The 19578-nt window shown below is 35.6% G+C and overlaps 1 protein-coding gene across 10 annotated transcripts in view; it reads left to right on the top strand.

Moving 5' to 3' along the window:
- The window catches only part of LOC128996252 (protein lin-10-like), a 53486-nt gene that overhangs the window by 10186 nt on the left and 23722 nt on the right, over positions 1 to 19578 (top strand). For 3 of the 10 annotated variants that reach the window (XM_054421437.1, XM_054421441.1, XM_054421435.1), the window contains exons 4-15: positions 950 to 1053; positions 2604 to 2755; positions 3539 to 3766; positions 4446 to 4661; positions 4984 to 5145; positions 7559 to 7810; positions 8532 to 8712; positions 9539 to 9707; positions 10694 to 10737; positions 12412 to 12509; positions 13163 to 13207; positions 16727 to 16960. In XM_054421437.1, coding sequence (XP_054277412.1) covers positions 950 to 1053; positions 2604 to 2755; positions 3539 to 3766; positions 4446 to 4661; positions 4984 to 5145; positions 7559 to 7810; positions 8532 to 8712; positions 9539 to 9707; positions 10694 to 10737; positions 12412 to 12509; positions 13163 to 13207; positions 16727 to 16960 — 1885 coding nt within the window. The remainder of the gene's footprint in view (positions 1 to 949; positions 1054 to 2603; positions 2756 to 3538; positions 3767 to 4445; positions 4662 to 4983; positions 5146 to 7558; positions 7811 to 8531; positions 8713 to 9538; positions 9708 to 10693; positions 10738 to 12411; positions 12510 to 13162; positions 13208 to 16726; positions 16961 to 19578) is intronic. The other 7 variants (XM_054421444.1, XM_054421443.1, XM_054421438.1 and 4 more) reach the window with 6 other exon arrangements.

Here is a 19578-nt window from a genome sequence, read left to right as displayed (position 1 = left end):
ATGATGAAATTTTCTGTACAAAATGATATACACATATCTTTGTATTTAAATTGTGACAAAAATGTAGAAAGAGTTTATTTTCTATGATTATAGAACCTAATCCACCACTATATTATAAAATTATTTTTGTATTAGTATTTTGTGTAAACTATATTGTAGATTTATGTTATACACAGTTTACCAGACTGAGTAGATTTTTCAGCAAAGTGTTGTTTTTTAATCAAGCCCATGAATGAAAGTGTTTGTGGTGCCAAAGTTTACTCTTGAGGTAAGCAATTTCGGTTATCTGTGGTTATTGAAACTTGAAACTTTATAGTTTCAAACTTCAATCAGTCTTTATTACAGCTTACTTGTTTAAGTAATCTTTCAGGTGTAAAGGTGTTGATGGTTGGATTATTTTAAGTAAAACAATTTAGAACTCTTGCAGAAGTTTTCTCCCCTAATTTTGTATTACTTTGATTTAAATTTAATTAAAGTTGTTTTATACCTTTTGTTTTGAGTTATTATTTTGATAATGATGACTGAAACATTGAGGCATGTAAAGGAAGACAACTCTTAAAAAAACAATATATTTGACTAGATTTTTGTTAATTACTTACAAACCTACGCAAATGTCACTGTATTTAAGATTTGCTATGTTATATTTTGTGAACTATTATCTTTTAATCAAACATATTGAAAAGTTTTTTTTTTTTTATTTGCTTCAAACCAACTTTTCTTCACTACAAAAAATTAATTAATTTATATTAGGTGTATATTTGTGGGTGATCCAAGTTGAAACTACTTCAGTAACTACTTATAATTAATTCAGTATAAATAGTTTTTTGTTTACTTTCCTAATATTCTTACCTAGTTTCCAAGGAAGAATTTCTGTGTGAAGGTTTTTGTGGCTCTTGAATAGAATTCACCTATGTGATTTGTTTATTCTTTAATATAAATACTTGTGTAGGACTGGCGAACCCAAGCGAAGTCCGTCCTCACGAGAAGTTACCGAGACTGTTTTTTCTACCGAAGTTCGCTCCGTACGACATCAACGCCCACAATCGCTCAAAGGTGAGATAAAGACAAATGCACAACAATTTGAGGTTTTTTGACACATTTTACTTTTCATGTTCGAAGGTTAACTATTGATATGTATAGGTACATGTTGGACTCCAAAAGGTTTTTATTAGTTTCCCTCTTTGTGTGTGGCACCAATGCTCTGAATTATTACAATTTAACAAAAAAGAACAATATCATGTTTGCATAGTTTTACCAGATTGGATTCAGTATAATTATATATACTCACATTTAGTTATGTTTTTTTTAGTTTTTAAGACTCATTTAAATTTCTAATTCATTAAATTGCAACCATTCTTTTTAATGTTGAGTTTTAAGAACAAGTATTTTATCCATATGAATCTAACTGTGTAATATACTAACTAAACAGTTTTTAACGCTTTGAATTTTATAAGTTTAAACCTACAGCTCACTGTTAAAAGTGTTTACTTCCTTGAACATTTAGATGTATGTCGATCATACCTTCATTCTTAATCTATTGTAACATTCTTCATAGGTTGAGATTGTATCCTTAATTAATAATTACAAATGGCTTTGGGGTTTAGAATCGAACCAGTTAATTCACCTCAATTCTCAAGACTCACAAATCCATTACTATACTCCACTCACAGCATTTAGGTGGTTTTAGTGGAGGAAATCCATCCCCTCCACTTGAACCTACCTTTGAAAAAATAGCTCAACAGCTGAGGTTTGTCAAAACGTCAATCAGCTGTAACGTAAAGCAAAAATAAGTGGTGGGGAAACTTCCCAAACTGCCTAAATTTTGTGAACGGACTATAGTGAAGTTTTAACTGTATTCTAGGGATGGTCAAGTCTCGAAATTTCGGGAAATTTTCGGGAAATTTTAAATCTCGTTACACGAGATGAGATTTCTTTTTGGCCGAGATTTTTTTATCGAGACGAGAATAAAAAAAAAATTAAAAACGCCTGCAGAAAGTCAATGCAATACCCGCAATACAGGAGCGTGTTGTAGTTGCGTTTCCTTTGCGAAGGTGTTCTTATTGAATTAATTCTTTAAATGTAAATATTACTTTAATTGTTTTAATAATATTACTTTAATAACATTTGAGAAGTTTTGTTAAGTGTAAGCAGTGTGAGGAATGTTTTGTTTCTATAAAAAGTCAAAATAAGTACCTAACTATTTTATAAAAATTAATATTGCTTTTATTTTATGATTTATTTTATTTTCGGAAAAGTTTAACTCTATCCTAACTGATATCACTATGTTTCCTAATCGTAGGCATTTTTAATAAGTTAGGCGTGATTAATAAAAAAATGTTATGCTGATGTTTTTTAATAAAAGATTGTAAATATTCTTGCCTATTATCATTATTTTTGTATTTAAACAGTCATCTAACAATGTTACAAAATCAGGTAAAAACTTTGAACGTGCATTTCCCGTTGTGTATGAGAAGGGAAATCCCGTCTCGATCTCGTCTTGAAATTTTATGAGAAATAAAAAATCCCGTCTCGTCTCGTCTCGAACTAAAAATCCAATCTCGTCCATCCCTACTGTATTCTGGACATTCTGGTATATTTTACAGGTGGTGCGGTAGTTTTTGACGACATAGATGACAACTGGAAGAGTCTGAGGTTGCCGACGCTGGGTAGTGATCAGAGAGCAATGTCCTCGGGAGGCAGTACCCCCAGCCCTCCTGGCTACCACTCCCAACACCCCCCTGCGCATTTCTTTAAGGTATCATTGTTATACGAGTTGGCCAGTAAAAGGTAGTGCAGGTCTCAAACTATTAATGTTTGTTCATAAATGTTACCTACGTTGGTTCTGAAATGTTGTATTACTAAATTGGACTTTAAATTGTTGTGTGTGGTAAATAGTTGTTTTTCAGTAAGAAGTTTTTGTGACTGGCCACCTTTTGAGGGCCAATTTAGATAAATGTAGAATGAGTATTTTTCACTTGATAACGGGAGGGGTTGATCCACCTCCGGAAACATTGTGTAGTAAACACAAGACACTTGGAAAAGTCCAATTTATTAACTTAATAATAGTAACGTTTGGCTTATCTTCCCCAAACTAACTATTTATGGTGCCACATGTCATGAAAATTAGACTATGGTGTACTAATCTAGGTGTTTAGGTAATGACAAGCTGAACTAGAGGCCGACTATTTTGGTTGCTTAACAGATATCCATCTTCAGGGGAAACTACTATTCAATCTAGTTCGTTCTCCCTGAAGTTGGATAGCTGTTACACATCCAAAACGTTGGCCTCTACTTCAGCTACTTCACCCAAAGACCTATATTTGAAAATCTACTGTGACCGTGGAAACTTCATCTGAACTATAGTGTACTGGTCAATAGAATTTAACGCTTGCATACATACATCCAGAAAACATTTTTTTTTTATTCGGTGAAAAATCAAACTAAAACATTTAAAAATAAGCAATACTGTACCTACTTTTTAATTTTTTTTTAGATGCAAACATGTATGTGTTAGTAAATGTTCTTTTTTTCACTGTAGGTGTCCAACTCGGTGTCAGACGGAGAGTCTCTTTCGCCAGAAAGAGAGAGAGACAGTGGCGGGGGAGGAGGGAAAGTACCTAGAGTCATCGGAGGTCTGCCCATCGCAGAGTACGAGGGGTCGCCTCGTCGCTACGGCCCCCGTCAGTCTGAAAACCCAGTACTGCCGAGCGCCCACAGTCTGCTGGCATCACCCTCCGTCTATCTGCCCCGCCCGGGCTTCCCCCAGGTACGTATGTCACCAATGGTACAAGCTCTCTGATAGGTAACTTATCGATAAAGTGGTCTGCGTCCAGTATCTTTGAGTTTCTTGGATGTAAATACATCCTAAGCTGGTACACACAGCTGCACACATGAGCTGCTAAATCTCACTCAGTTTTTGTGCTATACTCATGCTCTGCAAAGGAGGAAGCCATTGTTTTTATTTAGTTATGGTGTGAGGTCTTGTTGGTAGTTATTTCTCTATGAGCTGCATATAGTTTAAGGTCTCAAAATGAACAGGATACCAGCCTAAATGAGTAAATAAACTTTTACTGGCTCGTCTCAAATTCTTTTCAGCAGTCATGAAACCCAAATTGTATAATCAAAATAATGGTTAAACAAGGTTACTACTATACACACACTTTTCTGTGTATGGAAATATAATGCAAGAGTAAGTGTGTTAAGGTAAGCGTGAAATTACTGCAGCATGGAACTGTTTTGGTTTAACAGTTTTTTCACCAATTCAAATATGGCAGCCGGCAAACTAAATCAACAAAATTTATTGTGTTTCAGTGTATCATATAGTGCGTTGTTCTGGAGTTAATCGTTTATACCCTGTTCTATAGAGAAGTGAAATATAGAACAAGTCTTTACAGGTGCAAGTTTATAATTTTGTAAAGCCTGATTGGATCAAATCTTTTTTTCAGAGGGTAGTGTCCGGCTCAGGGGAGGAAGGCGAGAACCCTGGAGCTCTCAACAGTGAAGGAGGCCCTCCTCAGACGCCTACACCTCCCCACGCCGCTCCCAACCCTCACAACACCTTCGACTATCTCTACGAGTTCTCCGAGACGAGAAAAGTCCTAGAGGAGTTCTTCAAACCAGGCGATAACAACAATAAGCAAGTCAGTCCTCAGCCTTTCCAGGTAACGGTGGTGGGATAGTCTAGAGTTGCGGGTAAAAGTTAAAATTTCTTGAAACGCATATTATTTTTTATGTATATATAGGTTTACCGCGTCTAGGGCCTTTGCCTTATTTATTGGCGCCAAAGCAAGGCTTTAAAAGCTCCATCCACATTGTAGCCTTGACAGCATTTCTTTCATAATGCCCATCTTCTACTCCTGGATTTCCTATGGTAATTTAAACTTTACCCAAAGCTAAGCACGAAGGAGAGTATTGACTCTTACTGTTGTAGTGATTATTTGTATGCCATTCACTGAGCAAATTTTACAGCTACTCATTCAACAGGACTTAGACTATGAGTTGAGAAGACAGTCGGGGTCGGGTGAAGGCAACGCTTACGTCGGTCTGAGACTAGCCAAGTCGACGACATCTCAGGAAGACGTCAACTGTGAGACTGTACACAAGGCTGGAGACGACGCCAACGTCAGTGATCTTATGGCTATGCAGGTCAGTTACTGTAGACAGTAAAACATTTGCTATGTCTGATGGGTTGAAATACAAAGGCATAGGCCTACAATATGAACTGCTTACTGTTATGTATGTGCTGTTGTGATTTGCAGGTCTCTGATATTTTCAAGTCGGGCCAACAGTTGGACTGTTGGATCGGTTCAGGCTGGAAATAGCTTTTAGGCCAAACTGGAGTTGAATCCCGCTTTTAAATTCAAGATCGGAGAAAGATTCCGTGGAGATGCCCAATCAAAAATTTACAATTTCTCTGTGATTGTGGGTGATGTTCACGGTCTTGCCATGATTGTGATAGACAATCATGATGTTGCCGTGACGGCAGTAGATGTTCTCAATTTCGCCGTTATCTCGGAAGATGTTCTCGATTTTGCCACAACGGCATAAGAACTATTTGACTAGTAACCCAAACTAAAACTGACTCTAATTGTTTGAGTTTGTATGTTAGCTTTGGCTATTGGGAATGTTGTGTGTCGTCCTGTGGTGGATCTCCTGGAGACCGAGGTGGGACAGACAGTAGGACACTCCCACAACTTCACTCTGTCCTCAAAGACTACAGACTGTGACTGTAACTGTGATAGCGAGGCATCATCACTGTTGGCTATTGAGAATGTTGTGTGTTACAGTCGTCCTGTGGTGGATCTACTGAAGACCTGGAGACCGAGGTGGGACAGACAGTAGGACACTCCCGCAACTTCACTCTGTCCCCAGAGACTACAGACTGTGACAGTAACTGTGATAGCGAGGCATCGTCACCGTTGGCTACTGAGAATGTTGTGTGTTACAGTCGTCCTGTGGTGGATCTACTGAAGACCTGGAGACCGAAGTAGGACAGACAGTAGGACACTATCGCAACTTCACTCTGTCCCCAGAGACTACAGACTGTGACAGTAACTGTGATAGCGAGGCATCGTCACTGTTGGCTACTGAGAATGTTGTGTGTTACAGTCGTCCTGTGGTGGATCTACTGAAGACCTGGAGACCGAGGTGGGACAGACAGTAGGACACTCCCGCAACTTCACTCTGTCCCCAGAGACTACAGACTGTGACAGTAACTGTGATAGCAAGGCATCGTCACCGTTGGCTATTGAGAATGTTGTGTGTTACAGTCGTCCTGTGGTGGATCTACTGAAGACCTGGAGACCGAGGTGGGACAGACAGTAGGACACTCCCGCAACTTCACTCTGTCCCCAGAGACTACAGACTGTGACAGTAACTGTGATAGCAAGGCATCGTCACCGTTGGCTATTGAGAATGTTGTGTGTTACAGTCGTCCTGTGGTGGATCTACTGAAGACCTGGAGACCGAGGTGGGACAGACAGTAGGACACTCCCGCAACTTCACTCTGTCCCCAGAGACTACAGACTGTGACAGTAACTGTGATAGCAAGGCATCGTCACCGTTGGCTATTGAGAATGTTGTGTGTTACAGTCGTCCTGTGGTGGATCTACTGAAGACCGGGAGACCGAGGTGGGACAGACAGTAGGACACTCCCGCAACTTCACTCTGTCCCCAGAGACTACAGACTGTGACAGTAACTGTGATAGCGAGGCATCGTCACCGTTGGCTATTGAGAATGTTGTGTGTTACAGTCGTCCTGTGGTGGATCTACTGAAGACCTGGAGACCGAGGTGGGACAGACAGTAGGACACTCCTGCAACTTCACTCTGTCCCCAGAGACTACAGACTGTGATAGTAACTGTGATAGCGAGGCATCATCACCGTTGGCTATTGAGAATGTTGTGTGTTACAGTCGTCCTGTGGTGGATCTACTGAAGACCTGGAGACCGAGGTGGGACAGACAGTAGGACACTCCTGCAACTTCACTCTGTCCCCAGAGACTACAGACCGTGACAGTAACTGTGATAGCGAGGCATCGTCACCGTTGGCTATTGAGAATGTTGTGTGTTACAGTCGTCCTGTGGTGGATCTACTGAAGACCTGGAGACCGAAGTAGGACAGACAGTAGGACACTCCCGCAACTTCACTCTGTCCCCAGAGACTACAGACTGTGACAGTAACTGTGATAGCGAGGCATCGTCACCGTTGGCTATTGAGAATGTTGTGTGTTACAGTCGTCCTGTGGTGGATCTACTGAAGACCTGGAGACCGAAGTAGGACATACAGTAGGACACTCCCGCAACTTCACTCTGTCCCCAGAGACTACAGACTGTGACAGTAACTGTGATAGCGAGGCATCATCACCGTTGGCTATTGAGAATGTTGTGTGTTACAGTCGTCCTGTGGTGGATCTACTGAAGACCTGGAGACCGAGGTGGGACAGACAGTAGGACACTCCCGCAAACTTAGCTCTGTCCCCAGAGACTACAGACTGTGACAGTAACTGTGATAGCGAGGCATCATCACCGTTGGCTATTGAGAATGTTGTGTGTTACAGTCGTCTTGTGGTGGATCTACTGAAGACCTGGAGACCGAGGTGGGACAGACAGTAGGACACTCCCGCAACTTCACTCTGTCCCCAGAGACTACAGACTGTGACAGTAACTGTGATAGCGAGGCATCGTCACTGTTGGCTACTGAGCCACCTCCGCCAGCGCCTCGCACCCCTCTGCTCTACTCCTCCATGCCTGTGCTGGAAGACGGCCTCTCTTCAGGCCACACCAGTGACACTGACAATAACAACCCTACCGTGAGTTATACAACAACCCATGCAATCATATGTTTACAACTCTGAGATGTGTCTTGGTTCCTGAAATTGTTCCTGATATTTCAGTTGGGTTTCAGATGTCCCCAAAACCATCGGAATTCTATAATTAGAGTGTTTAATGCTCCCGGATATACCTGACCTCCTCAAATGCCCCAGGTGTTTCAGTTGAATCCCTTATGTCCTCTAAAACCTCCAGGGTGTTACAATTAACGTTTGTACTGCTCTTGGTTATACCTGGTCCCCCGTAAAAATATCATAAAGGTTCATGAAATTTCTGTTGAGTTTGCATTTCCAAACCCCTTAGAATTTAATAATGATCCCTGATTTTTTAAATGTAAACGTAAAATTCATAAATGTTTTCTATGTGTTAGAAGGTGTCACATGTAATTAAAACAAACAAATTACTTTTCTCTGTTCTTTTCTTGTTTTGTGTATTATTCATAACTGCAAGTTTTACATGATTAATATTGTAAAGAATTAAAACTTGGATAAGTTAGAAATACCTGTTCTAAATGTATGTATGAATAGTTATTTTTATATTCAATATATTTTTTTCTATATGTCAACAATGATCACTGAAAGAATTAAAACCGGAACCAAGGGAAGCAAGCCTAAATAATCCAAAAAAGCTATTTTCTGTGATCGCTAATATTAATTCAAATAATACGACTGAGTATTAATTAATATTACTTTTGAATTTCAGGTACTGTTGATGAAGAGACAAATAACTGAAATAGAAAGAGAAATTGTAGAGAGAAGTAGCCGAAGAGAGGTTGTGAATGTTAATGGTAAAATGAACGGTGCAGAAGAGAAGACTGATGTAAAAAAGTCCACTACAATCATCGACCCAGCAGACATTGATTTGGAATGCTTGGATCCTCTGAGTAAGTCAATTAGATAGTTTGTCGTACTGCAGGGAACACAGCTGTTTGAATATGTGTGTCAGCAGGGTTAAAGTAGTTTTATTTTTATCCCAAGGGAAAAGGATTAATTAGTGTCGGAGACATTAGCTGTAAACATATCCCTTACTAAACAGATTTTGACAAATATTTATCATCATTATCACTCATGGCATAACTAGATGAAAACCATTTTGCGAGTTAATAACAAAAAAATAGTAATAATCCTTAGTCGTTTAAAATTACAGTTGGCAATATTGACAATTTAGACTCTACTAGATAAACACATAGCTTCACTGAAAAATGCTAAATTTTGTATTCTTGTTTCTCCACCAATACAATTAAATTAAATCACCTAAAACCAATGGAACGGTTTCCTATTGAGAGGGTGATAATCGACCCATCAGATTCCAGAAATCCTCCTAGCTTCAATTTCAGGTAATAACCCCGACCCTCCCTTCCAGTTAGATTTTAAACAGATTTTTCCCAAAAAAAGTTGGTGCAAATAGAAAAAAAAATTTGGTCTGATTGATCCAACCTGTCTGTAGATCTTTTCTTTTTGATCATCTTAGTTGCAGAACTGAGGTTACTTTAATTTTAAATTTGTAACGGACATTTTTCTTTAATCTGCTTTCCGAAGAAGTCCCATTTTAGGAGGAAATATAATTTTATGTCTCTGAACATATTTCTCGTGGACTCTGATTTTCTTTGATAAGCTACTTGGACTCTTTAACTCTATCACAATCAGCCAATTAAGTCATAAGTTCTACAATGTGATAGTAACGACTGCTGACATGTTTGCCTACCCCAGGTGAGAGAACTCCGCCCCCACCAGCCCCACAGCCACATCGTAGACTCAGTGCAGATCCCCCCTCTGTGGAGGCAGCTCTTAAAGATATCCGCATGACTTTGCAGAGAACAAAGACTCTGCCTCACACTTCACCTACTCAGCCTGACAAGAGCCCTATCTGGATACCCAGGTGAGATAGACAAATTCAGCTATGTATCTTAAAGTCTACTTGAAACCAAATCACTCCCCTAAATGCTCGATCGTCATTGGGGATATGTGGGCCCCCGATACCATTGGGTCAAGGGAGACTTACTGTTGGCCCAAGGGATATCTGTTCAGGCCAGAAATAGTTTTTGGACCAAACTTGGTTGAGATCATTTACATGAGAGTTGAGCCAGAAGTTTGATTTTGAATATTATTGCAATGGCTAAATATCTGCGAAGATTGTGTCATGGGAAATCCATGATTTCGCCATGTTCACAGATGTAATAAGTTTTCCCCATTTCCTCCCAATTGAAGGAGATTTTTGCCGTTTCTCCTTGACCTCAAATGTTAATGATTTCGCGTTGATCAGAGGAAACGTTTTTGAAGGTCAACATTTTTTACCCACCTTGACATGAAAGATTGTATTAGTCTTGCCTGCTGAAAACCAGTTATAGTCAATTCGACATTCACCTTCCAACGCAGTTCTTATGAGGCAGTTCTACTATTAACATTACTAAAAACATAATGTTTACCATCATGCGAGTTATATAAATGTCATCAAAAAGGTAGTAGAATCCTTTCCCTTGTAACTTTATGCTATTTTGGATCGGGATTTTTACCCATACATTGAGATTGCTTTAGTTAAAATTAGCATAGTAAGTAGTAACTGAGACTGCCATTATAAGGCTGTTAGACACTTGAAACTGCACAGTGAACGTGGAATAAAGTATAAGATGGGTAGATCTTAGTGTAGGCTGGATACCACCAATATTTGGTGACTATACTGTGGCAAGCTACGTAAAAAAAAATACATTGGACACATCTTAGACATTTAATGCCTCAGGTAGATAACCAGTGATCACAGAAGAGTTACAAAAGAAACGATTGAAAATAGAGATCTATGAGTATTAGAATAAATTTAATCAGGAATAATGATACAATGAATTTAATGTTTGTTTGTTTTCTTTTCAGAAAAAAGGGAACCAGTGCAACTAGTGAACACAGTGGGGATGAAGGTAATTCTTTTGTTAATTTTTGTCAGTAGCTATTGGCTTTTGCTTTATACTCTTCAAGAGCTATGTGTCTTGCTGCGATTTTTGTGCTTCATCTTGTCAATGTTGCTTTCTTGGTATAACAAAAATATTCAATCACAGTATATGAACAAAGCTGTATATGGCAAATATTGGAAGGAAATATTATATATGACATAATAAATATATCTCTATGTAATATAGTGTAATAGTATATTGCGTTACTAGTCCTGAAAATATGTGTTTAACGAACGAGTGTGGTCGTTCCCATGCGAGACGAAGTCGACTGCGGGATTACTATACAAGTCCGTTTAACACATTTTGGACAAGTGAAGTACGATATTTTATGCCATACTATTCTAAGTTAACAATAAAAAATGTGTACAAATCCTTATACATTCCAAATCCTTATACATTCTCACAGACTAAAGGACTAACAATCACTACTCATAACCTCTAAGAGTCCTTGCGTGGGTAGTTCGTTAAAACAGTATAGTGTGGCATAATAGATTATTGTTAATAAGACTATACAATCATAATTATTTCAGATTTTTTTTTTGCTTTAGATTTGAATTTCCTAAATATTGTCCATTTATGGTTTCAATATGTTTGTGATGACTCCAAATCCAAAGTATTTTTTCCACTATTTTTTATCAAGTTTTTTTTTTCAAATTGAATTTTTGTAAAGTGTATTATTCATCTAGCTGTATAAATATAAGAGGTTGTCAAACTTATATTTTCCCTTTAAACTGTGGACTATAATTCAGATGCTTTTTGATAAAACTTTTAGTAGCATGAACTCGTAAGCATTGACAAACTTTTAACTTTTATGAATACTGTCTCATTATATCTACCACAAATTAACTTAATATACAATTGTTATAGGCTATCAAGTTTATCAAAGAATTTTTTTAGAAAGTTTCGTCAACATTTTGTTTTCTTAGAAATAATTAATAAACAAACGGAATTGTACTGAACTATTGTTATTAGATCATTGAATGACATACTGAATCAATAGCAAACCTTGCTATATTTTATAAATAACCTTTCTTACAAATCTTATAAGCACTGTTGAAGCACAAAATTAACTATGAATAATGAGGGATTGAGAAAATGTTTTGAGGGTTTTAATGAACTACAAACTTTCATTTTATGCATGAGTATTTAAAGGTTTTATAAAAATGTATTGATATTTTTTATTTATTTACTGATGTGCTTTGCGACAAACAGTAGTCAGAAAAACAACTCTTAGCCAGATACAAAGTATTTTGTGATGATTGAAAACTAGAATTTGTTTACTTATTTTCACTGTCTACGCTAGTGGCATTTTTAATGAAGAATCACTAACTTTCAAGGGAGGTGCTCCAAACAAACACCTAAAATATTTTTGCAATGACGGGAATCGAACCCTTGTCTCTCTCATATCAATCTGAGACAAGCCCCAGTCACACCCAAAAAAGCAATTATTAAAAATATTCTTTAACTTTCCATATCGGTGGGACCCCACACTCCTAAGTTAGAAAAAGCCTGAACAATATTCTCCACAAAAGAAATGTCATTAACATTTCCAGCGCTACTGAGGAGTCGGTAAGTAGAATGTGCTGCTCGCATGACTCGCCTTGGTTGTCGTGTCGTAACATACGGTTGTGGTTGTGACAGTGACGCTGCCGGTTGCAGATGAACCGGACACGGACCTCGAGACCGACAGGTTATTGGGGCAGCAGCGCACAGACGATCACGGCTTCTACGACGACAAGGTACGAAACAAGACGCGGCCTTTATAAAACTTGATTCCCACAGGTTTTCAATGTGTTTTTTCCTACCAAACATGTTTTAATGGACCTCTTTTATAAATTGAGCACACATTTAATCATTTAGCAGTTCAATACCTGGTCTAATACAAACATACTTCCAGTAAAGCGAGTCTTGTAAACTTATTAAATTTACTGTAATAAATGTTTATCTTAAAAATACATGGTTAATTGGGCCTCAAGGTTTTTTTAGTTCTTATAAATTAAAAACCATAATTGAGTTAATCATAGCTCTTTAACTATTTTTTCACAGTTGGAATAAACATTTAAAAAATGAATTTGGTTTCTTCTTGGTTTAGTTCAGTATTTCCCAAGAGATATACGTTGAGTTCCATCTAAATAAGGAGTATGTATTTTCAGCAAGTTTCTTATTGTTTATTTAAGATAATTTACAAACTACATGTTAAAGTTTGACAAAAATATCATAACCATGAATGTACTTTAAAACCAAATGAAGCTGTTAAAAAACAGTGTCTATACTAAATTCAACCACGAGTCAGTCATCATTCGATCATACTGTTACTTCAAAATATAAGTAGCCTAGGGTCTGTGATTGGTTGTACCTAAACAGTCAGTTTGTATAGTGTTTTCTGTTTTAGGAAAATTATAACTCATTTCGAGCCAAAAAAGGGAAAAATGCTCATGTGAGTGAAATGATCGGGTGGTCTGGATGTTTTGAACGCATGAATGGTTGTCCTTATTTATATGTTTTATTTTTTTCTTACACCATTATTTGTTAACAAAATGTAGACGCAGAGTCCAATGTTCACATTTTATGTACACAGACACTAACTAAAAATATTTTTTTAATGATAACTATAAAATTGAATATACTGTAAGTGCCTACTGTTATTTTGCGATTTTATAATACACTGGCTTTCTTGGTTATGCTGTGGTAAATATCTGAATATTAAAAAAATATATATATATTAATAATTGTAGAAATTAGTGATTGTAAAACCAGAAATTTTGAATCTCAAAACAAAAACGCAAAAATAAATAAATTGAATCTTGAATATCAAAACCTTAGTGGGAAACTTGCGTACTTTACCTGGGTTAGAGTTAAAAAATACTGGTATTAATAACATTTTTATCATGAAATTAAACTGAAAGAAATGTAGACTCCTGATTTGTGTAATCCACTTTGAACCTAAAAAAAAAAAACAATTGCTCATAAACAACAAACACTAAAATAAATTAAACTTGTGAAAACGACATCATAAACAAGAATGACGATTTTGTAGTTTAGTACTTTCTTTAAACATAAATAACTTAAACATAACATAACATTTAACAACATTATTATAAACGAAAGCACAGAAATAAATTAAACTCCTTATACAATTTTTGAATCTTGAAACTAAAACTTCTTCAAAATTTTTGTACAAATACACATACTGTACTGCATGAATAACCATGATTAATATAAAACATTTTCTTGTGTATAAGTGACAAATAATTATTTTTAGTTGGAATAATACATCAAAATTGGATAAGTGCAATTTAGGGATTACCATTAGCTGTTTAAAAAAAATATAAATTTAAAATAAATATATTTTTTATTTGCACTTGAACACCTTTGTTTTAACTCAAAACCAACAAATATTTTTAAACCGCACAAATAAATACCATTCAAACTCCAGATAATTTACCAAGACTATAAATGTCTGCCAACCGTGATAGGCAGGTGAAAGTATTGGCGCGAGCCAGCGATGTAGAACCAATTGATAATGTGAGCCAGGCTGTTCAGTGGTGACATGGCTCAGTCTGTTGTGTTGTTTACTTTGCAAACTGTCTTCGTCGCACTACCGTACAGCCATGCTTGCTAGTAAGTCGTACCTGCAACTCGATAAGTTAAAACACTCACACTTCTATGGACAAAATGTAAAATTTGTTTTTCAGTTTTTATGTTGTGTGTTTGTTTTGTGTATTAGTTTTTGTTTTTCACGTCAAGTGTCAGTATTGAGTTTGTTATTTTTTTACGGTGTTCTAAAAACAGTTTTGAAAAATTTTCAATTTAAATTAGTTTTACTTATTCAGTTTTTATGTAGTATTTGTTTTGTGTATTAGTTTTTCACGTTTTTACCGTTGTTATTAAGACTGATGGTTTGGTTATTTACTGTTACCTTATGATGGTTTCTAGTCAAACTTGTTTTATTTCTGTTTTTACTGTTATTCAGTGTGTTTGTTAGTTTCCCCCCTTCGGTTTATTAATGATGGTTTTTACTAAATTAACTTCTTGTTCTTTTTTTTATTTTTACATTTTATTTTTGTTTTGTGTATTTAGTTTTTAACAATAGATCGGTTTGATTTATTTTCTAACTTATTTTACATAATAATAGCATTGTTTTATTTTTTCAGTTCTATGTTGTGCGTTTGTTTTGTGTATCACTTTTAAACTTTTTCTCTGTAATTATTATTAATCCTTTTCGTTTTTTTCTCTATTGTTTACTAACAATGGTTTCATTGTTTTGTGCATGCATACCGTTTGTGTTTCAATTGTTTTTTGGTGTGAATGTGTATGGGTTATGTGGTCCAAGTGGTTCAAAAAAGAAACGCTAGTGTAATAAGTTAATCGCATAACTTTTTTTGAAAGATTTTTTGATATAGCGAAGGTGCTCGCCTGAAAGAGCTACCTTGAAAAGTCATTGTATTCAATTCAATACAATATAAAAAATATTTTTTTTTTCAATCATGCAGGTGGATTAGAATTCCCTAATTGCAAACGCAAATAGAATGAAATCTCAAAGTTCAATCCAGTTCATAATTCTATTACAGGAAAAGTCTGTTATCTTGTAAGCCTGCTCCTTTATCATCCTAGGTTTTTTTTCAAGAAAAATACGATAAATTGACAGTAAACGTACGAGTTAGTCAAACCTCTTTTATTTATCTAGTTCTACAATATTGTGTCTGGTTGTTGTATATTTATTGTACTCGTTGGAGAATATTTATTCTAAAGGTCGTTGAAGATCATAAATAATGTAATTTCTGATAAAGATGTTATGTGCTGTTGAAGAAGACGCAGCAGCCTTAACACAAAATGAATTATGAAAATAGTGTAAAAGGGTCTTTATATCCAATGAGATTGAATTACAACATTTTTATAACTGTTGGCTGCTAGAATTAATTTTATTATGTCTATCTTGTCATTGGAACAGTGCTTTGGGTTAAGTTTTAGTTGTTTAACTGTTTTAATCCTATTTCATTATTGAAATCATCAGTATAAGTAAACTATATCGATATTTGATCCTTTTTGTAGATAATTAACTGTCACTAACCACTTAACTATGTGTTTTGTATCACCTTTTATATTATTTTGCATGTTCTAACCTGTTCTTATTTTTCAATTAATATCTAATACTTGAAGAAGCCTTCTACTTCAGAAGTGTCAATTATTTTTATCGGATCGCTTTATAATTTCTTAAGTCCTAAACACATAAATATGTAATCCGCTTCAAAAGCATTATCCTACTTTCTTCACCGGTGCACTCACTACATACAATGGTAATTTGATTTGTGGTTATTACAGCCACAGTATGAATTTTACTAAAGCTGAAGAAATGTTTTGTGTTTAAAAAAGGTGCAGAACTAACTTTGGCTAAGTGTTATTAAAAGATATATACGCTAAAAACGTTTAAGAAGATTTTAACATTACACAGATTTCCCATAGTAAAGATTGTCATTTTTAGAACCAAAACAACATTTTCGATGGTTATAGAAATAGAAAATTTTGTTTGTAAAACAAACTTTCCAAAATATATTATGATATTTCTTTTGCTTTTAAAAATACCTAACACGGTTTTACGTAAAACTTAAAACTATAATTTGTTGAATCTTGGTTTTTGAATCATGAAGCTTGGTTTTTGGGAGATGACCTCTGAGGAACTGGCAAAAATACTGGCATACGCGTCCAAATTGTTGACCAGTTTTTTTTTGCCAATTCATTCACATAGTCATCTCTCAAAGAGTAAGGTTCTGCAGTCTAATTTAACCGTAACCTTCTAGCTTATAAATTATAATTTATTTGTTCAAACAATTAAAATACAAACATTTGACTTAAGTCTGTATATTGTGTTTACAAATATCACAATATTGTTACTAAATGGTTTAGAGGGCATCTTCTTTTCTTCTCTTTTGGTGTGGAGCATGTTATAATGTTATAGGGTTGGAGGAAGGTGAAAACCAGAGCTGCTACGACAGGGTCGTCTGGCGGCGGCAAGCTACCCCCCTCCCCGCACCCTTCGCCATCCCAGTCCGTCTCCTCCGTAGCCAATGAGAGTGAAGCACCCCCCACCACTAGTCCTGCACTCCCCTCTCCTCCCTTGACCTCCCCACCACCCATTAGCACTTCTCCCACCACGGAAACCACCACTAATGGGAACTCTAAGTCTAAAAAGGTGTGGGAATCGTGCCTGTTGGACGCTTTGCATGTTTTGTATGGTGAAGGACGTTTGTCTTGAACGTGGAGGTCACGGCTGTCTTAGTGCATCTTGGACTGTTTTGCTACTAAAAGTTTCAAGGTCAAGAGAGTTAATGTTATTTTCCGTAGCTTAAGGATTAAAAGTCTTGAATTTTAAAGTGTTTTGGATTGTTGTTAGAGCACAGAGAAGTAAGATTACCAAAGAGAAGGAGACGTTAAGAACGATTTCTTAGGTACAATATTTAGATACCATATTTATATTTAGGTGACTATACTTTATTCTTCATGTTAACTGTGCAGTATCAAGTGTCCATAAGCAACGTATTTCAAATGGCAGTTTTAGTGACACTAGTTGCCCTAAAAACACAAAGACCCACAAAAAAATCCTTATTTCTATATTTTTCTGCTACTATATTAGTTTTGACAAGTCCAATTTATATTTTTGTAATTTCTGCTTTGTTGCAAACGCAACATCTTGAAGCTTGCACCATCTCAAAACAACAAAATAAATTACATTCAATACAAAATTTAAATTTACATGAAGTTGAAAGTAATTAGATATTTAAAACAACATTCTATTGATGCCACCAGAATTGTTTAAATGATATCACTATTGTCCTTATCACATAACGTTAATTCTTTGTGGTGTATTGGATGGCTTGAACAATTGCAACACTTGCAAAAAACTAGTCCGAATACCGAGGGAGGTAGGCATGCATATAAAGTTGCAAATTAAAGCCTTTACAAAAACATTCTTTGACTGTCCCTTCTCTGTGACCGAACTTGAATCTCAATGATTTGTGTTGTTTGTTGTAAAATACCCCCACCGCAGCAAACCTGCCGTCTAAGCGAATTTCCATTTGGCCAAATTGATTTTCAATTGATCTATTTAAATAACATTAGGTTTAACAAGTACCTAGGTTTGCTGCTACAAGGAAACTAATAAAGTAGTGTGTTTTTAGTAAAATATTGATAGCTTACTATAAAATAAATAAATTTGCCAAGTTTGATCAAAATATATCCATAAACAAGCAAACTACAACATTTTACAATATTCTCCATAAGAATAACATGGGAATTTTGAATTTATCATTTTTTTAGTTTTCTCCGTAACCAATAACCGTACAAAAACACTTTGATATACTGAATTTTTTGTTTTTTTAAGCTCTTTAAGAAGGTTTAGAGAAAAATTGGGAAATTTTGTGTTTTGAGGGTAAGAAGTGAGAAAAACCAATTTTTACCCCATAAAACCCCCCATAAAACCCTGTTCCCATGGTCCGATCATGCTGGATCGCGAACTCATTCAAGTTTATCCCGCCTTACACCTTCAAACCAAATTTCATCAAAATCGGATACAAATTACTCAAGTTATCGTGTTCACGGACACACATATATATATATATATACATATATAAAAATTTGAACGAATGGTGTTTTTGGCCTCTGGGGACATTAAAATGAAAAAGTAAATCGGTCCCGGGCCTAAGTCTTACCATGAGACCTACGGTAATAGCTACTTCCCTATAGGGAAATTCGCTAAAAATAAAGATTTTTTATTACATTCCTCTGAGTTACCAATACTTCTTTGACCTTGAAATTGATAAAACTGCTTTTTAATTGTTCTGTGTACTGTTATGCTATTTTACCAATGATTATTGGGGGTGAACGAGTTTTAATTATATCTCTGACATTTTAAAACCAGAATTAATTTAAAAGACTAAGTAATGTAGGTTTAAAATCTAAATTCCAATCTTAGATTTAAATCCTAACAGTCTTAAACTGTTTTCGATGTTTTAACTATACCTAAGTGTAAATAATCATTTTTTGTAATTGAGTTTTTTTTAGTAAGTGATAACCATTAAGGAATCAGCTTGGTATTTGTCACTAAAAATAAACGCTTTTACACAACTTAAAATTGTTATACTTTTAATCAAATGTATCTGTATGCAGTATTTATTTTTACTTTACAGAATTAAACAAATTGTCTTTTATGCATTCATTACTTATTGCAGTAGTTGTAACAACAATATTTAACTTGTTCACACTTTTATTGAATTTGATAAAATAATTACTCGTCCTCTCCTAATATTATTGATATTGCATGCCGATCAAGACCACCTTACTGTAATTGAAACATGATTTTTAAGAATTTCAAGGACATTTTCAGTTTAAACAGATTAACTTTGTTAGGCTTTCATTCACGTTGTAAATTTTCAGTGAACTAAATTGGTTTTGTCATTGCTACATTCCATTTTCTCAGTTTGGTGTACACATTAATTTTATCAGAACTATTGCCCTTTTTTTAATGTACATCAGCTGGTTTAGATAACTTTAGTTTGGACTGGATGACTCGTATGACTCGTCTGGAGCCACTTGCGTCTGACTCACACACTTATACATACAAACATTGTTACATTGTTCATAGCTACATAATCAAACAAGTCACAACACGTTCATCTAGTGCTACTCAGTTACATTAGATTGCTGTCATTAATCTATATCTTATTATAATTCTATAGTTTACTAATTTTTCACCCATAATATCTAGCTTAAAACATTTTCATTTGTGTATGAACTTCTTACAGTTCAGGGTAT

This window comes from Macrosteles quadrilineatus, unplaced genomic scaffold (assembly GCF_028750875.1).
Source record: "Macrosteles quadrilineatus isolate MER2022 unplaced genomic scaffold, UCM_ALF_1.0 Scaffold_6__1_contigs__length_79288215, whole genome shotgun sequence".
NCBI lineage: Eukaryota > Metazoa > Arthropoda > Insecta > Hemiptera > Cicadellidae > Macrosteles > Macrosteles quadrilineatus.
This window is presented reverse-complemented; position numbering and strand designations above follow the sequence as displayed.